Source organism: Phalaenopsis equestris, unplaced genomic scaffold, assembly GCF_001263595.1.
Source record: "Phalaenopsis equestris unplaced genomic scaffold, ASM126359v1 Scaffold000224, whole genome shotgun sequence".
In the NCBI taxonomy this organism is placed as follows: Eukaryota; Viridiplantae; Streptophyta; class Magnoliopsida; order Asparagales; family Orchidaceae; genus Phalaenopsis; species Phalaenopsis equestris.
Window position 1 is genome coordinate 3,777,665 of NW_018164666.1, and position 23,824 is coordinate 3,801,488.

Genomic DNA, 23,824 nt, shown 5'->3' on the forward strand with positions numbered 1-23,824 from the left:
AAAGCCTCCTCAACTTCTTTTTTACTAATGCGACGGTAAAAATGAAACGTTTTATTATTATTCACGATATTAAAATCACTAAGGTCGATTGTATTTTCAGAAACTTCATTAAAAAGTTCATCAAAGTAACTCACCCACCTATATTGAATATCTTTTTCTAAGAAAAGTGCTTTTTGATTTTCATTTTTAATACACTTTACTTGAGTTAAATCTTTACTTTTCTTTTCTCTTTGTTTGGCTAGTTTATATTTATATTTTTCACCCTCCTTAGTATCTAATCTATTATAAAGATCATTAAAAGCAAAATTTTTAATGTCTCAAATTATTTTTTAAAACTCCCTGCAGGCCTTTTGATATTTTTCTCAGTTCTCTATGCTTTTACATTTAAACCAATTTTTATAACATAACTTCTTATATTTTATCTTTTCTTGCACATTATTATTCCACCACAAACTATTTTTATTTATAAAAACTTTTTCTTTTGATTCTCCAAGCACATCTTTTGCTACTTGTTTAATATTGTTTGTTATTTTATCCCAAATAACATTTGCTTATTCATGAATATCACAAATTTTGAAATCTTGAATTTTACTCATAACAATAATTTTATTTGTTTATTTTAAGTTTCTCCATCTAATTCTACGTTGATGAGTTTTAGTATTCTTTATTTTACAACTCTTAATCTTAAAATCTAGAACTAATAAACGATGTTGGTTACTTAAATTTTCATGTGGAGATAAATAAATATTATTTGTACCTTTAGAATCAGATCTCATAAATTACAAATTACATATTACAAATTTACAAATTAGAATTGATAATTAAAATATCAAATATAAGAAATTACTTGTAAAAGCAAAATAAAATATTTCTTGAATCTTGATGACCCAACAAAGCCAACATCAATATGTACCAGCATGGTGGATCCCACCGTAATTGCTGAAAGTTCTCCAATCTGCACCAAGAAATTGATTGTCAATATAAAATGTTTTAATTTAGATATTTTATAAAATGGACAGGTTTTGGCCCAAATTAGCTCAATATCCGCTATTTTGAACTGTAACTAAATATTAGTCAAGAACGAAAACTTTGATTTCAATTCAAAGTCAACTTTACCTAAATTGAAATCAAAATCAAAGTCAACTCATCTAAGTACTTGAATAAATAGATAAATAAAATCTAAACCAGATCAACTTAAAACAAAATCCTGATTAAAACTTCAGCGAACTCTTCATCAGCTTAAACAAATTCTTAATGAAATATAAAGATAAATTTGAAATAATAAATAAAACAAACTAAAACTATAAACACTATCTAAATTTAAAACCGCTTGAGCAGAGAGAAGCCTTTCCTCTTCCTCAGTGAAGGCCTTCTTGGGTCAAACTGGTTGAACCAACACAACCTGCAGCTCTTCCCAGCGACCACGTTGATCGAATTAGAAAAACAGAAGCGCAGAAAAAAAAATTTAGGAAATAAGATTTTTCGGCAATAAGATTCCAGTTCTGGGGGCCATATTGGGCAAGTTTGGCATCCTCTGCTGGCCTCCAATGGCCTCTACCACAGAGCTTTGACGGCCCGCTTTCATGTTCTCCTTCATGCTCTTCATTTTGGCCATTCTTCTCACTTCCATTGGAACCTGATCCACCACTCAAACCTAAGTCCCCAACCGGTTAAATCCCCCCAAACCACTAACTCAGAAAATAAAGAAGGGACTGAATCATAATTATACAGAAATAAATTTCTGTGATTTGAAGGAACCTGACCCACCACTGAAACCCTCAAGTTTCCAATTTTTCACATGCTTGCTGTAAACTAAAATTGCATTGTAATTACCATCTTTTGCATTGGAATTTACAAGAAAAATCTCAATCGGCCTTAAAGTTTGGAAGAAATTGCATTGTAAAACAACAAGTTTCAGCCGAATTCACATGAATCAATCTATTGAAGGTATAAACCAAAATGTTTTCATGGCTCACTCACACACGAAATAATAATCCCACATAACAAAAAATACATGTTAAGCACTTAATCAACTACTCTTAAGCACAAACCTTACCCAAATATCTGTTAAGTAAATATCTGTTAAGCAACTGCAAAACAGTTAAATTAAATTACATAAGCAGATCAGATAAGAATTGAGGCATTTGCATGCATAACACCCTATTGTAATAGCAGCGCCTTCCCAAAAAAATTATTATATGAATCACATCTGAGCTCAGAAAATTTCACAGGCTAATGCAATCAACGCCGTCCAAAGTTATCTAGATAATCGGTCGAGTGTATAAGGCTGGGCTTTCATCACTGCTCCACCAAAAAACATCTTTATGGACATTATAGTCCACTCTGCCAAGAATTTGTTCCTACGTTTTACAAATTGCAAGCAATAAAAAGTACCACAAAATAGCTTTCCAGCACTTTCAGGAATTAAGGCAGTCCCTTTATCAATTTATGACATGGTCTAAATAAAAAAAAGGATGAGAGAGCCAGCAAGATGAAGTATCACTTTTGTTAGCCAATTTACAATAGATAAATAAAGCATGCACTCCATCCTCAATAATCGTCAATACGAGCACATCCAACAAGATGAAGTACTAAGCAATAGAATGATAACGCTTAGAACAAATAGATTAAAAGTTAAGTGATTCAAGAGGTTGACTCAAGCAAGAGCATATAGTAGCAGTTGTTATTTGTTTCCGCTTAATGCAATGTTTAGGACAGTAAGCCACAAGCAAAGAAAAAAAAAAATTCAAGTTGCTACATAATCACATTACAATTTATAAAATGTCAAAATTCATAAAATTGTAGTCTCGATTCAAAATGAGCAGCGAAATAAAGAAAATTACCATCATCATTTACTAATTATGACTTCCATTTTTCTAAATGAATTTACTTCTCAAATTTGATATTCACCACTCAAGCTTTCAGAGACACATACTGCTAAGTTCTCTTCCGCTATGATGTCAAACTGAAATTGTAAAAGAGAGTTAGGCATTTGTATAGATCTATATAAATGAGACATTCAATTAGAAAAAAAGAAAAAATATATATATTACCAATGGTTCCTTCATCGTTTTATATGCAGATCGAATCCAATTACCAGAACACACTAATGCATCAAGTGTTTTTGGTTGTATTGAATTTCTGCAATCACATAGCACACACTTTCTTGCGCTAAATGTAAAGATATCCTTGACCATCTTAGAAAGGATTTTGTATTTTATGGTAGACATTTTCCAGCACTCCAGAATATAAAACTCTGAATCAGGACATTTAAGACATGTTTCCTCTAAGTATAACTCAAGGTCAGGCTTCTGTGGAAGCGAAAGCCTGGTCGAATCTATAAAATCATATAAACCAACCAAATTATGAGGTAAACTGGTGCTGCCTTGTGCTGTGATTGCTGCCTTTACTTGAGAGAGGTGGATGCTTGTTTGACTTTTTTTCCAATATGTTGTTTATCAATAACATAATAGGAGCACATCTCAAGAAGTTTTTGCTTCACAATATCCTTCTTTTCATTCACAATAAGTTCATCATAAATTTGTGGATAATAATAATTGATGACAAGTAATTTCATTCGAGGATCTAAAATACAAGCAATTGAGAATAATATTGAATAAACTACCCAATATTTATCAAACTTTAAATTCATGGTTCTTGACATATTAAAAATAGAAAGAGTATGAGATAAACATTCCCGATCCAAAGTTTTCTTAATGAATATTAAATTGGGATAACTGAACCATCATCATATTCTTAAAAGGGTGGTTGTAGGCAACATATATTTATTTTGATATAATGAAGCAATCCTCTCCGATGTAAGTCACTACAATAGAATGGGGGTAGAGATAAAAAACATAAATTACTCCATAAAAGCATAAATGTTAATAATTGTTCTAATACTTCTCTTGTAGCCCAATTTCAAATGCTAAATCGACATACAATCACAAGAACTGACCTACCACCTTCAACCAAGCAGAAGCAGTGAAACACCTTTTAAAAAGGCGATGCCAAGCCAATGCATGCCAAACCATAGACCATTATTTGTTTTATTGTAAAAAAGTCAACAGGAGAAGTTTCGCAACATTAAATTCTTCTCAACAATAAAACAACTCATTCATTTTCAAATGTGCTAATCAAATTTGCATGCTAACCACAAAACGCACTCAAATGTTAATTCCTTCAATGCAGTTTACTTCAGAAAGTTGAGTCATGGAGAATGAATTAAAACATATATGTAAAAACATCAATTGTTATGATACCAAATTGATAGCTAGAACAACTTTCTTCAGTTTTCTTTACTCTAACAATAGAGAAATCATTAATTGTTTTCTGAATGGGGTATGCTGTGTCGCCACCAAAATTTGCAAAAACAATACTCTCAAAGTAGCGGCAGCAAAATGGTAAATCAGCTTTAGCCAAATAACATAACAGAATAATTCAACAATGCGAAAGCATAATAACAAAAGGAGAACAACCAAATCTAAGCCACAGGAAAAGTTGCAGCAAGAGTGGCTGCTATCAGTGTTTCACAAACATAACCTCTTTGATATTTTCATGATTGATTGTAGATTTCCTTGAGGTGAATAACTGGATTGACTGATCACTTCATGATCTAATTTCCCTCTTTGATATTTTCATGATCCCTGGAATATATCACTAACAGTTAGTTCAAAAAATCCCCAAATATTCATAGATTTAGTTAAGACCCCACATACGTTCTGTTAGATAAATGTAAATTTCCCTAAAATATATTGTTCTGTTAGATAAATGTCTCATGTCGCCTCATGTAGTCAATAGTCATGTTGGAAATATATTGTTCTTTTTAGGAAAATGCCTCATGCCGCCTCATGCTAGGACTTAGAAATCATTTTTCTTGGGAAACAACAACAATAAATGGACCATGTCCAACTAAATTAATTTTAGAAATTTAACCTTCTAAAAATAAAACAAAAAGTAAGATTGAGATAGATCAGGCAATGATCCGAGAAAACCACAAACATAATCGACTATCTTAGCCTTTTAGAGAGATTAGGAATTTACTGAATAGAGAAGAAAGAGAAGGATGAGGTCAGAGAGATAGATTAGGCAACGTGAAAACCACACCACCAAATGTCCAAATGCTTATAGTCCGCAACCGGCTGGAATGCCAGAATGGTGACCAAAAATAGAAGGTGGGGTTGGAGATATATAGATCAGGTAATGAGCAAACCATAAACAGACAAAACCACACCACCAAACCTTCTAGCCCGTCACAACGCCAGAGTAGTGGTTTGAGGGAGACCGCGGAGCCTGAGAGCACTATTGTCATTATTGTAGAGATGACGAAACATCCAAATGGGGGGTTGGAGGGGGACTTCGGACTCGGAGAGAGCTCATAACGGGTCAGGGCCTCACGCATCGAGAGCGGCTGTGGGACAGTGGGAATAAAGAATTAGGGTTTAATGAATTTGTTCAGGGGGAGCTACTCAAGTCCCGAGCGATATGTATGAAAGGTCGTCGGGGAGGCGCGGAAGACCGGACGACCGATATTTATTTCGATCCGATCAAAATTCTATCCTAAGTGTTGGCTCATAGCTCGACTCGTTTATTTTGATTCGATCTCGATCTGAGCCAAAATTTGAATCAATTTTTGAGCGATTATCAATCTTCGAGCCAAAGTCACAACCTTGTAATTATATTTTCTTTTGCCAGTGCATGCTGCCACTCTCCATGTCCCCTGCCAGAATCTTCCTGACAGTAGACTTGGTGGCATCAGATTCTCCCTGCAGGCACTCTCGTCGCTTGAATTTTATTGTTCAATAGCGACAACCCTAAATACACATAGGGTTTATGACCAATTACGGGATGACGAAGTCAAATTCTACTTCGAAGCTCAAAAAGAAGTATCCCAAATGTGACTATTGCAAGCAAATTGGGCATTTCAAAGATAAATGTTGAAAAGTTCATGGAAAACCTACAAATTGAAAACCTGAACAGAAAAGGGCTAATGCTACTACCACATTCGAAGATAGTCTGAACAATTCACCAACGAACAACTTGAAGTATTGGAAAACTCACCATATATAGTTTAAAAAAACATACCAATTGACGCGAGGCTTAGCTTGGTTGAAACTGGTTCAACAGGGTGTTGATCCAAGAGGGGGTTGGATCGACTGACCATTTCAATGTGGGGTGGGGGGTTGGATCCCCTCCTATTCTTTGTAGCATTATGCGTATGTTGTTTATCTGTTTTAGGGTTTACTTTTGTTTTCTGATTTCAAATTCCTATTTCCAGGCGTTTCCCCTTCCCCCCTCTTCTATTCTATCTAGCTTTATACATATGTTGTTTATGTGTTTTAGGGTTCACTTTTGTTTTTTGATTTCAGATTTCTATTTCCAGGCGTTTCACCCTTGTTAGGACTGCATTCAAGGACATGTAGTGCTCCGACTGTATCTTGCTCCGAGGTGATGACGACCTCTACCTTCACCCCCATTCCTAATTTCCTTCTACTGCTCGTTATTTTCATCTTTGCAGCCACCTCTCTCTGTTTTTTTTCAATAACCAGTTCCACCTTCACCTTTAGCTGCTGCCATTACCCTACATGCAGCCTCACCGGCTGCCGTTGACCTCTTCTATACCTCTTGCTGCTGCCATCGGTCTTCTCCTACAACTTCACCTGCTGCCGTCAGCCCTCCAACACCCAACGCTGCTACTGGCCCACCTTCCTACACCTCCATATGCTGATAACACCCATCCTCTTCATCGAAACCTACTATCACCATCCCTTGCAGCCACCTTATATGTTGTTGCTAAATCCCAACCCACCTCTCTCCCGCTGTCTAGCCGAATTCTCCACATTCATCCTCACCTTAAGGGCTTATTTGTGCTTGTGTTGTTTATTTCTTGTTTTAAGAACCTTTTGTTTCCTTTTAAAGTTTCAACAATGATAATTTTCCTTTTTGTTGTTTTTCGAATTGACTTTGGTATCACCAACCTCGTGACACACCAAGGTGATATATCCTTTTTCTATCTTGTTAGTAATGAGAGATTTAGAACATGGATCAAAGATTCATGACTTCTAATAATATGATTGGAGACATCGATCTTTTAGTCAACTATCAAGAGGCTTCTTCATCTAGATCGGCCAAACTTTCAGATGGATCATAGTCAAAATTTACTGGAAAAGGAGATGTGGAGCTCTCTCACGATATTACTCTTTCCTCTATTTTATATATTCGATAGATTGACTATAATTTGCTTTCAATTAGTAAACTTATTCATGATATGAAATATATAACTAAATTTCTTGCAAACTCATGTGAATTTTAGGTGGAGTCTGAGAAGGTGATTAACAGTGTTAGAATGCATCAAGACTTATACTTGCTTAAGGAAAATATCTCTTTAAACACACAAATGATCCCAACTCTAATTTTATCTCAAAAATTTGAGTCTATTGTTTCTACGTTTGTCGAAGAACAGGTCATGTTATGACATTATCGTCCGGGCCATCCTAATTTCAATTATGTTACAAAGTTGGATTCTCATTTGTTCATCAATACAAATTTGGTTCTTATTAATGTGAGGTGTGTCGACTTGCCAAACATACTATAAATAGTTATCACATGACCCAGTACAAACTCACACACATTTTTTTATCTATCCACAATGATATTTGGGTATCTTCAAAGTTGAAAATCCTAAGAGGGGCTTAATCATTTGCTCATTTATTGACAATCACATTATAACTTTTTGGGTATTCAATAAAGGAGAAATTTGAAACAGCTCAAATTTTTAAAACCTTTCATGAAATTATTCAAACTCAATTCCAATGCAAAATTTAAATATTCAAAATTGATAATTTAAATGGGTGTTCAACATCAAATATAGAGCTGATGGAGTTATTGAGAGATTCAAAGCTAGATTTGGATGCAAAAGGCTTCACTCAAGCCTATAGGATTGACTATTAGGATATTTGAATTTATTTGGCTTCACTCACGCCAATTATCAAACTGAATACTGTCAAAGTTCTCCTTTTAATAGCAATTAATAATGAATGAGGACTGCATCAGCTCAACATTCAAAAACCTTCCCGAATGAGGATCTTGAAGAAGTGTACATGAAGATACCATCAAGACTTTAGAATGATTTAAAAAAATACCTAGTTTGCAAACTTAAATAGTCTTTTTACGGGCTTAAGCAACCACCAAGAGCGTAATTTGAAAGGTTTGCTAAAACTATGGGATCTAATGAGATGCTAAATGTCAATTTGATCATACTTTGTACATAAAACCCACTCAGGTGGTAAGATTGCTACACTGATAGTATATGCAGATGATATGATTCTACTGGTGATGATGAAAAAGAGATTCTCAAGCTCAAAGAAGTGCTTGCCATTGAATTTGAAATCAAAGACCTATATCATAGATATTTTCTAGGTTGGAGGTAGCAAGGTCCAAGAAAGGAATCACTATATCATAGAGAAAATACATCTTAGATCTACTAAAGAGATAAGGATGATTGGATTCAAGCTTGTTGATACTCAAATGGATCCCAATATGAACTCTTAACTGGGGAGAAGAAAGTGCATCTATGAAATGGAAGATATCAAAGATTGGTAGGAAAACTTATCTACCTATAACATATAAGACCATATATTGCATACTTTGTCAGCATTGTGAGCTAACACATGAATAACCCAAATGAAGAGTATTTAGAGATGATGTACATGAATTTGGGTTTTTCAATAAGATTCATGGTTATGGATTATTTTTAAAAAAAATCAAAAATAGAGGCAGAGTTTGCAATGATACATGTTGGACTGACGAACTCACTAACAGAAGATCCACCACAGATTATTGCTACTTTGATGGGAAAATATGGTTACATGGAGAAATGAGAAGCAAATTGTTATTTTTTAGAAGCAGTGCGGAATAAGAGTATAGGGCACTCGCCTTGAGAATTTGTGAAGGGATCTGGATTAAAAATATGTTAAAGGAGGTGGGGTGCACCTCCAATGGGCCTATACTAATGTTTTGTTACGATCTAGCTTCTATTAGTATTACCAAGAATTTTGTGCAACGTCATAGAACCAAGAATATTGAAGTTGATAGACACTTTATGTATCTAAAAGGTTAATCGGGGAAGTGGTCTCTGGACGAAAATCAACAGGGGTAGGAGTGTAGGGACACTGAAGTTATCTCAGACAGAGTATGTTGATAACATGAGTGAGGCAAAACTAATTTGCACCCTCATAGGTAGTTCCTTCAAGCTATCTAAGGAGCTATTGCCTAAATTTGAAGCAGAGAAAACACAGATGTGAAGAAATCATTATGCTTCAATAGTTGGGAGTCTGATGTATGATATGATTTGTACAAAACTAGATTTTACATTTGCAGTGACAGTGATCAACATGTACATGGGCAATCCAGACAAACATTGTTGGGAGGCAGTGAAGTGAATTCTTAAGTACTTGAGAGGAATAGTCAACAAGGCACTTTACTTTAAAATTGCAGGGATCAATCTATAGGGATTTGTAGATTTAGATTTGACATGAGATTTGGATGGTAGAAGAAGTACAAGAGGGCATTTCTTCACGTTGGGTAACACAGCGGTGAGTTGGATTTCCAAGCCGCAGAAGATTATTGCTCTTTCAACTACGGAGATCGAATAAATTGCTATCACTGAAGCTAGCAAGGAGTTGATTTGGTTGCATGACTTTATTGTAGAATTGAGGCAAGGAGCATTAAATTGGAAAGCTTTATAGTGACAATGTGAGTATAATTCATCTTGTTAAGAATGCTACTTTTCATGCCAGGACAAAACACATTCAAATGAGGCATCACTTTGTACTCTCTCTCGTAGAAGATGAACAACTGTTCTTGAAGAAGATACATACAAAACAAATTCAACTGAGGCATCACTTCGAACAATTGTTCTTGAAGAAGATAAACAATTGTTCTTGCAGAAATATTGATAGAGGTGGTGATTATCGAGAAAATTGAAGCTACCCACATCATGATACATGACTACGGAGCTGGTATAGATGGAAGCATAGATCTGTAGGACATTTGTTGGGTGCTGTTACTCTCCAAGTGGGAGGTTGTTGTGAATTGGAGCCTGAAGAAGCACCCAATTCTGTAGGACATTTGAAGGAGCACATGATCGCAAGCAGCAGTTCCAAGCCGTAATTCTGCGCGACATAACTATGCCAATTTGGCATGCTACATCGATCCAAATGTTACCAGACTAGCGTAACCATGTTGGGATTGACGTAGCTACGTAGTGCTATTTTAAATTTTTTGCTTTCTTCCCTTGTGTGCGAAATAATTACACTGCTTCTGTACAGTCACGCCGCCGAGACAATTTCTCTTGTTACTGTTCTTAAGTCGTAGTTGGAGAAATGAAGAACTACACTCTCGTGTCCGGTGTTTCTCAACAAGACTTTCGTGAAGTGGAAAAGAGTCGAGAAGGATTTTTGCGAGGGCTTTCTCTTGTGAGATCAAGAGGAAGATTTGGAGAAAAGTTATGTAAGTTTCTGTGTTTGTAGAGTTGATCTGAGTGTGTATCCCTGTACATTTTTGGTTCTTCTTTGTGAAAATTTTGTGGTGTCGCTTTGTAGTTTTTTCTTGTTCTTGGTTTTTTCACATAAATCTTGGTGTGCTTTTTTTAGAGTGCTTTGTTGTGCTTCTGTCTGATTTATTCTATTCTGGGTTTCTCGAATTTTCATGATCCTATTTTGTGGTATGATTTTGATTATGGACTAATTAAAGCCCTAAGTGCTCATGATCCATCCCAATAGTTTTGGCACATGTAAAATAGAATTTAGGGTAATTATTTTTGGTAGGTTAATTTTTTCTGGCAAGAAATCAATGAAAAGCTTCCATCTATGATTCTTACTTTTCCAAACTCAAGACACGGGTAATAGGAACTGAACATATGGGAACATTAGTCATATGCTTGGAGGTTCCTCAGGTGATTTCCACTCATACGCCTTGAATAAGTCCAAATATTTCCAATTTTCTCTTTGGCAAATTGAAATATTTTGTCACAGAATCTTCAGTTTGACAGATCTCCCCAAATCGTAGAGTTAACTCATATGCCTAAATCTGAGTACATATGTGAGTCATTTTCCCTCTATTCCTTGGCCAGTGAATAATAGAAATCACGCTTATCTCTTTTCTTCATGGAATTAACCTCACCATTATCATTGAGTTTGCAGCATCCCAAATGGAGAACTGGATCTTCACTTTGGACTTCTTTGCATCTCCTGTGATGTAGCTGATCTCTTCTCTTCTCCTGATGTACGTTTGAACCGATTATGACCATTGAAGAAAATTATCATGATTTTGTCAAATGATAGTGATTTGAATGGGATGGGTTTTGTATGGGCTTTAAAAGATTTGAGATTGAGATGGCAGTGATGTCTTGGACTTGACCTCCATCATATTTGGGAACAAAAAGCGAATTCGAAGTTTAGGATTCTATCCTCTGCTTTGATACCATAAAAATAGAGCAAAATATGGAATTTCTTCATTTCTTATTGCAAGATGAATGCAAGATGAATGTATGCAGTGGGTCGTATATAAAGCTTCTCCAAGGAGTTTAACTTGGAAACTAGTTTACCTAATAAAGAAGAACTTAAAACAAAATTTGGAAAAGATTCCTAAACAGCTGGCTAACTAAAAATTGCAGAAACTTAAGTATAATACATGAATAAACCTTATTAATGACGATCCGATATCTCTGGAGTTCTTTCAATAGTATGGTTGTTGTCAATTAATACTTGTACTAAACTTCAAAGTAAATTATTGTTAAGGCATGAAATGGTTGTTAATTATTGTTAAATTATTGTTAATACTTCTTGCATTTAGTTGATTCTTCCTGGTTAGAAATTTGTATAGCGCAGCAGTGCTATTTTTGAGCTTGGATGTCTTGTTTTACGTCACTGTTTACATGAAAATTTCTTGAGATTAACTAAATGCAGACCTTTCCATATTTGTTGTGCAGGCCTTGTGATGTCCCTGATCGGCTCTCTATTCAGTATACTGGTGGTATGCTCTCTCTTACTTTGCCACTTAACTTCATATGATTATGCATAACACGATGGTTATATGTTTGATTTAAATATATAATTGATTCCCATAACTTTGAAAGAAAATATTGAGATTATAAAAAAAAAAATTGGAAGGGGGTAAAAGTAATGTTTACACCTGGTCATGAACCCGTCCAGGCGGGACCGATTGGGCTATATAAGGGCCGGACGATACAATAGGGAGGATCGGATGCAGCATGGTCGGTTCGGCGTGGAGCAAGGCAGAGAAGTCCAGCGAACAAAAGGGGTCCACGAGAGCTTTAATCATGTATGCAAGTAGGAGAAATTAGAGGAGTTTGGGTGGAAAATTTGAAGTGTTATGAGAGGATTATATTAAGGCTAATACCTAGGGTTTATTTTTTCTTTATGCTTGTTTTGTTTGGCTGCAGCCTTTTTTTTCTTCCCGTGTGTTCCTAATGACGTCTAAGGTTTGTGGAGAGTGGATCTACCTTTCGAGCAGTACATTATCATTGTATCTTGCTTGTTTTTCTTTGATTTTTCATAAGAGTTGCCATCTTCTAGTTTTTCCACCTATTTATTGCAATTTTGTTGATGTTTGTTCTTTGTTTTTGGTTCTGGATCCTATCAAAGTGGTATCAGAGCAAGATCTTCGAGGGATGGCAATGAAGAAAGTTGATGTGTTGGAAGGATAAGTAGGGCAAATGAGATCGGGAATGGGAGAAAAGTTTACCACCATAGATGATAGATTTTTTTTATAGAGAGTCGAATGGAAATCGGTTTAAAGAACACAAGGGAAATGCAATAGATGTTGAAGAGGCCTATCGAGATCAGAGGCTCTGCCAACCGTTCAAATTGCAAATTCTAACCAAGAGTTGATTAGGAAATCCTTGGTCAAATCAAGAGGGAAGGAGATCAAATGAGAGGGGACAACAAGAGGACATCATATACCACCAAGAGCATCCCCCTTAGGACTCTGAGAGGAGGGAGGGTGGAGACTTCCGATGGAGAGAACTGGGCTAAAAATTGGAGGGATGGTGCAAGGGGAACGAAAGAGCATGAAGGAGAAAGGAGGGAGTTTCACTTGACATACTTGGGGGAAATACTGGAGGAATAGGAAGTTGGAATGGAGATGCAAGGGTCAGAAAATGAAAGATGCCAACTTCGAAGGAGAAGATGCACATGGGTGGAGCTCTACTTTGCAGTCAATGAGTTAACTGAGGAAAAGAAGTTCATGGCGGCGGGATTATGTTTGGAGGGAAAGTTACTTGTGTGGTTTCAGTGGATGGAGACAAGATATTCGATGCATTCGTGGGAGGAATTTAAGGATTGCTTGTTGGAGTATTTTTGAGCCATCCTGGAAGAAGATCTATACAACAATTCTGTGCTCTGACAATATAGGGAGAATTTAGAGCTCTTGTTAGGGTAGTTGAGGGGTGTTGCTGCAGTAGAATTAGAGGGACCTTCTTGAAGGGCCTGAAGCCCGACAGCCGAGTAGTCGTCCGATCATTGAGACCGCATGGATTGACGGAGATGATGGAAGACAAGAGACAAGTGAAGAGTATGCAATTTCAGGCGCCTCCCCTGTGCAGAAATGCATGATAAGAGAGCAAATGGACTATGTTACTGATGGGATGAAAAGTATGCCCAGACCACTTTTGCAAGGAGCGTGCCTTTCAGATCCTGCAGTTCTAGAGGAGACAGAGGGGAGGAATTAGAGGACGACGCGGTGGAGAAGCATCTGTACTTGGACGTACCGGAGGTGTCTTTCAATTCAATGATGGGATTTATTCAGAGTCACACTATGAAAGTGAAGGGACGAATCGGGGAAAAGACGATTGCAGTGCTAGTGGATAGTGAGGGTGTGGAGCAGTTAGGGTTCGAATTGGTAGCTACAAGGAGTTTCAGTGTCATGATGGGGACAAGGAAAGTGGAGAAAAGTTGGGGAATTTGTAAGTGGTTGGTTCTAACTCTACATGACTTATAGGTGTTGGAGGACTTCCTTCCTTGGACCTGGGTCGCACATATGTGATTTTGGGGGTGAAATGGCTGGAACGCTTGGAGAGATCAAGGTGGACTGTAAATCCCTTATGAGGGAGTTTCAGGTGAAGGGTAGGAAAGTGATGCTGAGAGTAGATCCTAGCTTGTGCAAAACCATGGTCCAATCAATACGGGGAGCAGGGATATGTTATTTGGTGGAGTTGTAGAGCATTGATGAGGTCCGAGAACTCGAGCTGACAGAGTTTTCCGAAGGGTTACAACAATTTCTATAACAATTTACAGGCATCTTTCAAGGGCCAAGCGGGTTTCCGCCTCAAAGGGATCATGAGTGCGCTATTACATTAAAGAAGGGGATCCCTATTATCATTGTCAGACTATACCGATATCCTCAGATTTAGAAGGATGAGTTAGACAGGCTGATTCGAGAGATGCTCGAGGTCGGGCTACCTCGAGGTCATGAATAGTGTTTTTTGGCCTTACATCCAAAGATAATTTCAAGTAAGGGGAAGCCGCAGCACAAACCTTCTAAAAACTGAGGAGAGCCATTAACATTGTGCCAGTAGATGGACTTTCATATTTCAGTAGACCATTTGAGGTAAGAGATAAATGCATCAGGGTACGGATTAGGAGCAGAATTCATGCATAACCAACAATCAATTGGCTACTTCAGCCTGGTGCTCATTGTTAGGGTGAGGCTCAAGTCTGTGTAGGAGTTGGAGTTGATGATTATTGTCTTGGCCATTCAAAAGTTGCGGCCCTATCTATAGGGGCGATATTTTATTGTCAGGAAAAATCAAAGGAGATTGAAATATCTATTGGAGCAGAGGATGATAACTGAGGAGCATTAGAGATGGCTATCTAAGTTGTTGGGATATTATTTCGAGATTCAGAATAAAGCCACAGATGCTTTGTCCAGAAAGGTGGAGGAACACCAACTGATAGCCTTATGATACCTTTGATCCTAGATCGGGAAGTCATGAGGCAGGAGAGCGAGCAAGATGAAGAGCTGACAAAAGTATGAGCAGAGTTGCCACATGATCTGAATAGTCATCAGGGATATGCGTTGAGGAAACCAGGGGCGGTTTGTATTACCAAGGCCATTAGAGTATATTCCCAGACTGTTGCAGAAGTTTCATGACATTGCTATTAGGGGGAATTCCACGGTGCAAAAGACATACAATCGTTTATCGATAGAGCTGTACTGGGCGGGGATGTGCCGAGACGTAGAAGACATATTGGTGCGGTTTGATGTGTGCTAGTGACACAAATACTTGACCATGTTGCCGGGAGGGTTGTTACAAGCCTGAGCATTACCTGAGAAGGTTTGGAAAGAAGTGACCATGGATTTCATTGAAGGGTTGCCACGATTAGAAGGGTTTAAGATGATCCCGATGGAAGTGGATTGCTTGAGCTATGAATATTTGTATCCATTACGACCCCCCTACACTGCGGTCTCCCTCGCCATAATGTTCATATGAGAAGTGGTCTGTTTGCTCAGAGTGCCGGAACCGATTGTATCGGACAGGGACAAAGTGAAGCCTCAACCAGTTATCGAAGGAGCTGTTCAGGTTACAACGAACAACCCTTAAGAGAAGCACAATATGTCATCCTCAAACTGATAGCCAGAGTGAGGTGATCAACAGGAGTGTGGAGACATACCTGCATTGTTTTGTTTCAGATAAATCGATACTTTGGGCCAAGTGGATTGCGTGGGTCGAATGCTTGTATAATGCTTCGTACCATATAACAGTGCAAACCACAACTTTCAAGATTTTGTATGGGCGAGATAAAAAATCAACTAGACACTCTAACATGATACAAACTTGACTTGAAAAATCCGGGTTGGATTTGATCCAAATTTTTTTTTAGTCTGGTTTGGGTTAGAGAATTTGACCCGTTTATTATTTGAGTCGGGTTGAGTTTACACCCGAAAACCCAAACATGATCGGAATAAGCACAAGATTTTGGGTCGAGTTCGGGTTAGCGGGTCAAAGTTTGGTTTGAGTTTTAGTTTTTGACATGTTTATTTCTCGGGTCAAGTTCATGTTAACTCTATTCGGGTCGTGTCATTTTCGGGCAGCCCGAACTCGACTCATCCACCCGAATTGACACCTCTATTGGTACACTAGTGCTACACCTGTATCCAATGTCGACCGGTACTTGGAGGAGAGGGACAGGATATGGGCGTAGCTCAAGGGACATCTACGGAGAGCTCAACAAATCATGAAGAGGAGCACAGATGAACATAGGAGAGGTGCAGCTCGGACCGGGGAACATGATTTATTTGAAGCTGAGACCCTATAGATAGAGGATATTGTTGAGACGAAGGAGCGAGAAACTTTCACTATGATGTTTTGAACCCTAAAAGGTGACTACACACACGAGGTAGTGGCCTAATGTTTAAAGTTACCACCATCATCAACACTACATCCATTCTTCCACGTTTCACAGTTGAGGCAGGCTATCGGAGATCATACACCCTCATCGTCACTGCCCCTGATGATGATAGAAGCCCTGTAGGTGATTCTAGAACTATTAGAGGTTGAAGGAGTGCTCCCAGGAGGGGCGGGAGCAAGGGAAATAATTATTAAGTGGAAGGGTCTGCCAGAGTATGAAGCAACATGAGGACCATATGAGGTGATCTGAAAACAGTTCCCATCATTCCACTTTGACGACAAGGCGCTACCTTGAAGGAGAGTATTGTTACCCCCAGTCATGAACTAATCTAGGTGGGATCGGTCGGGAATCATCGAACTGACCCACCCTAGCCATCTAAGAGCCGGAGAATGCAACAGGAAGGATCATTCGTAGCAGGGAGGGTCAATTCAAGGTGGAGCAGGGTAGAGAGGTCCAGCAAGGGCTTTAATCACATATGCAAGGAGGAGAAATTAGAGGAGTTTGGGAGGAAAGTTTGAAGTGTTGTGAGAGTATTATATTAAAGCTAATAACTTAGGGTGAGAATGTTATACAAGAGTTTGCCTACAGTTTTTTTCTTCCTGTGGTGTTTCTAGCGACGGGGTTTATGGAGAGTCAATCTATCTCTCGAACAGTAGATCATTATTGTATCTTACTTGTTTTCCTTTGATTTTTGTAAGAGCAGCCCTCCTTGAGCTTTTCCACGTATCCATTGCAATTTTGTCGCCGTTTGTCGTTGTTTTTTGGTTTCAAATCGTATCGTAATGGTTATATATCTAGCTGATCATATTGTACTCTAATGAAGCAATTAAGAAGACAACCAAAGAAGGCTTTAGAAAAGGTGGAAAACGTAGATGTTGCTCCTTGGTTTTTCTTACAGCTTACAATATTAATGCATATTATTTTTCAATGAAATAATAAATATATTTAATATTGACTGTTTACAAGGTTTTCATTGAACCGAAAGAAAGAAGATTTGAGGTTCAACAACTCAATCGAGATTGAAGTATATGACATAAAAATATTTGAATTATTCTTATATGATTTTAATGTTATAATAATGATGTAAATGTTATTCTAAATTAAAATTTTGTAATATAATATTTTAAATTTTTTTTTATCCTAAATCATGTAATCTGGCCATCCAATCAAAATAAAAATAGTTAAAAATTGATCAATATTAGAATTCGGCGGTACTTCGAAAATTAGATCACTTCAATAGTCATATGTGACCGATTCTATGTGAAAACAATTTTAGACTCGGAGCAAAATAGTCGGAGGGCCAGTTCATGGTTAAATCAATAAGATCAACTAATTTATAGTAACACATATTAATAGAATTATCATCTGACAGGAAGCACACATACACACACACACCCATACAGCACAAGCACACATATATAATATATTCATTACATCTTCCTATTAGATTTAGGAAAGCCTCCTATTTAAAACATGATTCAATCAATTACAATAAAATACGTTATTATCTTACAATTATGGGATATGAATGTCAGATTACCAATTTTTTTTTAATTCATTTATTATGAAAGGAAAGCCTGCCTTTTTTATTGCAGAATTACATAGAAGAATTAATATAAAGAATGCTTCTTTGAAGAAATAATTTTTATTGGAGATTTAAATGGATATGCTGGTAGAATAGTAGAAGATTTTAGAAGTATTCATGGTGGCTATGATTTTGGAGTGACTAATGAAAAATAGTCATATTGGATTTTACTTTAGCCAATGATTTTGTTTTTTAATATTTTATTTAAGAAAAAAAGATGAACATATTATCACTTATAAGACAATTTTAAGAAAACACAAATTGATTATTTTTTGTGAGACAAATTGATTATCGAGATGTAAAGATTGTAAGATCATTATAAGTGAAGATCAAACTACACAATATTAATTATCTGTTTTGAATTTTAAGATGAAATATTAAAAGATGAAAAATACATTGAAATATTATCGTAGAATTATATGGGCAATTTAAAATAAAAAAAAAAACTTTTTATGAGTAAATTTCAAGATCTTAAAATTTGGGAGACTAATGAAGAAGTTGATACTATGTGAGATAAAATAATGAGTATTATTAAGTAGGTTGCAAAATCAAAATTAAAAGCTCTTATGAATAAAAATAATTGATGGGAAAAAATATTGTGCAAGAAAATATATAAAATTAAAAAAGTTATCAAATTTGATTTGAATGTAAAAATTTGAAGAATTAGGAAAAATATAAGGTAGCCCGTATGAAGTCTAAGAGAATAATTTATGATGCTAAGAATTTTGTTTTTAATGATCTTTATAATAAATTAGATACTAAAGAGGGTAAAATATATATATCTATAAATTAACCAAACAAAGAGATGAGAAAAATAAAGATTTAGTTCAAGTAAAGTATACTAAAGATGAAAAAAAAATATTTTTTTCTTAGGTGATGATATTCCATATAGGCGGGTTAGATATTTTGATAATATTTTTAATTAAAATTATAAAAATATGATCGATTTTAATGATCTTACTATCATAAATAATAATTTTTTTTATTTTCACTGTTACATTAGTAAAACAGAAGTTGATGAGACTTTAAAGAAAATAAAATGTGTAAAATTAGGATTTGATGGTAATTATAATAAAAGTGTGAAAATGTTGAGGAGATTTGATAATTTCTTGGCTCACTAAATTTTTAATATAATTTTAACAACTAAAACATTTATTTGATGATTGAAAGAATAGTCTATTGGTTTCTATTGCAAAAAATAAAGGGGAAGCACAAGAGTGTGCAAATTATAAAGGAATCAAGTTAATGTGTCATCACTAAAGTTATGGGAGAGAGCAACTGAACATAGGTTATAAAGTGATAAAAAAAATTTCTCAAAATTAGTTTGGATTCATGCTGGACAAGTCTATTATAGAAGCTATATATTTATAGAGAGGTTTGATAGAGAAGTACGGAGGGAATAAGAAGAATCTACATATGACTTTTGTTGATTCTGAAAAATTCTATGAATAAATTCCACAAGTACTTTGGAAAGTTCTAGAAAAGAAAGGTATTGCTATTACTTATATTCAAGTCATTGAAGATATGTGTATTAGAGCCGCTACTTGTGTTTGAACAAAGGAAGGTTTGAGCAAGTATATTCCAAGTATATTCAGGAAGGATATGTGTATCAGAGATCCACTTTAAGCCCATATATTTTTGCTTTAACTCTGGATGTTTTTGCTATATATTGTTAGGAGGATGTGTCTTGGTTTATGCTTTTCGCTGATAATATCTTGTGGATAAGACTATCGAGAAAGTTCTTGAAAAACTTGAATAATGGAGGTAAATTTTAGAGTCTAAAGGCTTTTGTTTGAATAGATCTAAAACTAAATACATGGGATGTAGTTTTAATAATAGTAGATCTAGTGGCGGGATTGTAACAAGCTTGGTCAAGTCATTAAAAGGAGTGAATGTTTTAGATATCTCGGGTCTATTGTTCATAGTGATTATGATATAGATTTGAAAGTTATTGGTAGAATTCAAGTGTGATGGTTGAAGTGGAGGAATGCATTGGGCTGCTGGAACTACTCCAAAACCTATTGTGTCTAAGTGTCAAGTCAATCATCTTCCCCATCATAACTTACAATTTAAATTGGTGACATTTTTAACTGAAATTTCTTGACTTATTTCTTTGAGCTTTTCGTAAGAGGGCCCTACATGTGTGATTGGAAAATAACAAAAAGAAAAAAAAAACCTATTGAAAATTCAAATAAGGCTGTATATAGTTATGGGTGAAGGCAAAGCATGCTAATGAAAGCGATACATACATACATACATATAGATACATACATATAGATACATAGATATAGATACATACATATACATACATATATATATACATACATATATATATACATACATATATATATACATACATATATATAATATATATATATGTATGTATATATATATGTATGTATATGTATGTATCTATATCTATGTATCTATATGTATATATATATATATAAGGTTTCTTTTTTTCCCGGATATGACATTCGTCTTTTTCATTTTTAGTATTTTAATCGTCTTATTAATGAATATTTTTTTTTCTTTGAATGATGAATTTGGTATGAAGTATTTTAGTTGTGCAATGTGACTGCAATCGATTGGTTTTGCATTTGAAGGCTTGAGGATGAATATGTGACTATGTTATCAAATGAAAGTTAGTGTTCTGTCCCCAAAAAAAGGAAATCAAAAGGTAAAAAGATAAGTAACAAGCACATCACGTCGGACCATTCCTTTAGTTTTATACTCTAATTTGTTTTATTAAATTTTATTATTGTAGTGCAGGTTGTCTTTCATGAAGAATTGTTTTTTACATTTGAAGGTTTAAATGCACTAGTTAGTTGGATGAACAAATTATGAAAATAAATGATTAGTGAGAATGTGAAGGTACTGAAGCTCCTACTTTTCTGTGTCAATTTTTTTCTCAAACGTGAAACATGATTGGGCTGGAGCCTTTATTTGACTCCCCAAAAGTTTAGCATGCAGTTTTTGTGGAATGAGGGGGATCCATGCTTGGCCAGAAAGTGGCATTGGGTGGCATAGGAAAAAGGAAAGAGGAAGTGAGGCTTGGGTTGGTTGATGGGCATTGTGAGGGGATTCCTGCTCAATTTTTCATTGTGAGCTTAATGACGTATTTTTCAAATGAAGCAAAAAAGTGAGTTCTCTAAATATGATATCAACTATAAGCTCCATAATTAGTAAAAATGACCTCATATGTGGGCCACATCGGATATGTAAAGTCTGTATGAAAATGAGCTCCTCATGAGAAATGCTGTTTGGATCGAATTTGGCCAAGCTGAATGCCTCAGTCTTTTTTTATTTGTTTTTATTTCAACGGCACATCTATTTTTAGCTATTTGGTTTGGTTGAGTTTAGCCTTGCAAGCATTTTTGTTCAATCATAAATGTTTCTTTTATTCTGTAAATAGAACAATGAATTATTTTTTGAGTAGTGACAAATTAGTCCTCTGACTATTTACACGAAGCCATTTTAGTCCTAGAACTTAAACAAAATATTATTTCTTACTACATTCTTAAAAGTCAGTACAATATTTCTTACTCTACTTTGTTGATTTTATTGTTTATGATTTGCATCATAAATGAAAAATATCTCAATGTCCAATTGTGCAAATTTAAACCTTACATCCCTTTTAAAATACAGTTACATTTGCTTATGTGAAGAGTCAAGAAGTTGCATCTCCTTAGCGGGTGAACAATCAAGGAATTTGATTGCAGTCTATGTGACACTAGCAGTTGAATTGAACTTTTGTCATTGTAGACTTTTTTTAAAAATTTCAATGAGTCTTTTTTTGGGTCATTAGGAAATGTCCGACTTAAACTTGGTAAAGAAGTGTTATCCCACTATCACAACTGTAGGAATGGATTTTTCTCAGTTGGTTGCCATATTGCCGTAATTGGTCAGGCCGACTGCAAGTAATGGCTTCTCTATAGGTTTGTTAATGTTGGGGCAAGTTAAGTCAGATAGAGTTAACTTTCTGACACTTCCAAACTCAGATAACAAGTCAATCTGAGTTTGGCCCCGTTGGATTTATTTGAGCCAAAAATGTTCTTCACTTGTCAGCCATTAGCCATATGAAAATTTCTACACTACATGGCGTCGGGAGAAATTTCCACTCAAAGCAAGTAATGTGACCGGATGGATCCGACTTTCCCTAATCAGATTCTAAATCTATTATCTTGAGTCTAGAGGGAAGCATCTCTTCAACCATCTCCAAAGGTTGGTGTTAGTTTGTTGAGAAACTAAACCTACTTAATTAAAAATTCTTTTCTGTAATTTTTGAAATGTTTACAGCAAGTAGAAAGTTCTACGGGTTTTGTTTTCTAAAATGCTTCTTAGGTAACTAGCAAATGCATTTCTGAAGTTTATGGCAAACAATTATTATTCTTTTAAAATTTTAAAATTAGAGACATAATTTTGATAGTTATATATTTGTTTTCTGATATGAAAACTGCTTTCTAATGATATTACTATAAAATATCTATAAGAATTTGTGGATGGAAAAGGATAATCATTTAAAAATGTCTTTAGCAGGCAATCATAATGCCAACCCTATGCTTCTTGAAGATATCAGGGAACAAGGCCTCAAATTTGCAGGTAACTGTTGTCTTTAGCAGGCGATCATAATTTCAACCCTATGCTTCATTTCCTTTTGTCACTTTACTTTCTTTCGCATAACAAAAGTTTGACTGTCCTAAAGTAGTTACTGGAAGAGCAGTATACATAAAAATGTAGGAAGATTTACATACAAAATGACTTGATTTTAATAAACTTTAATTTTTACGTACATGTTACCCTAGATATGCATGTATTTTATTTTATGTGATGTGAAAGCTTTTGGTGGTATAAATATAAAATGCAAAATTTAGTGGTTATATATCTAAATACATAGGAATATGATGATATGTATGTAAATGTCCATAAAATGTTTGTTTATTGAGCTTTTGACCATCGGAACTTGAAATGAATTGAACAGAGGATGGCGATGAATGCTTTTTAATACAATATTTGTGGCCTTGAAAATGTTCAGGTTACTGCAGGCGTGGTTATTGTGGCTGTGGGCATCAGCTGCGCAATTCTGGGAACTTATATTTCAATATCTAAGATTGTGAATAGCTATTGACGCAGAAGTTCCGAGGCGCATCTCCCCAGAATTACATAAAAGCTATCGCAAATATTGTCTTTTTATATGTTTAAAGCCTGCAAATATCTTCATGTGCTTTTTCACTATTTAGGTAAAGCCAACATAAAACCATGGACTAGCTCTCATCTCTGGAGTTATTAATTCGAAGTTCTGCTTTTCTTCATTTTTTTTTCATTTTTGTTGAGTTAGCATTTTGAGAAATGTTCACAAGCATAAACAACAACAACAACAACAATAAGCCTTTCTCAATAAGTGGGGTTGGTTGGTTACATGAATCTTTTTTCTCCATTGAGTTCTTTTGAGTGTCATATTTTCACATTAAGATTATTTTTTATACAATATGCCCATCTTTTTAGGTCTAGCTCAACCTTTCTTAACTTAAGTCGACTCTACAACATGTACTCTCATAGCACAATCATGTGACCAAACCATCTAAGAACACTTTCTAATCATGAGCGTCGCTAGAGCTATATCAACCCTAACATGATTATATTCATTTCTCATTTTGTTTAAGCCACTCATCCACCTAAGCATTCTCATCCAAGTGTTCAGGCACGGTATTCAAAATGAGTTATTTTTTTTTGACTTTTTCGCCTAAATTTAATTAGAAACTTTCATATGAAAAATCATGTTTAATATAGATTATAGATTTGATATATA

The 23,824-nt window shown here is 35.5% G+C and overlaps 1 protein-coding gene across 4 annotated transcripts in view; it reads left to right on the forward strand.

Moving 5' to 3' along the window:
* Positions 1-23,336, forward strand: part of LOC110023345 (vacuolar amino acid transporter 1) — a 79,626-nt gene extending 56,290 nt beyond the window's left edge. For 2 of the 4 annotated variants that reach the window (XM_020722707.1, XM_020722710.1), the window contains exons 10-12: positions 11,990-12,033; positions 22,552-22,617; positions 23,051-23,336. In XM_020722707.1, coding sequence (XP_020578366.1) covers positions 11,990-12,033; positions 22,552-22,617; positions 23,051-23,143 — 203 coding nt within the window. In that variant the 3' untranslated portion in view covers positions 23,144-23,336. The remainder of the gene's footprint in view (positions 1-11,989; positions 12,034-22,551; positions 22,618-23,050) is intronic. The other 2 variants (XM_020722708.1, XM_020722711.1) reach the window with 1 other exon arrangement.
* The last annotated feature ends 488 nt before the right edge of the window (positions 23,337-23,824 follow it).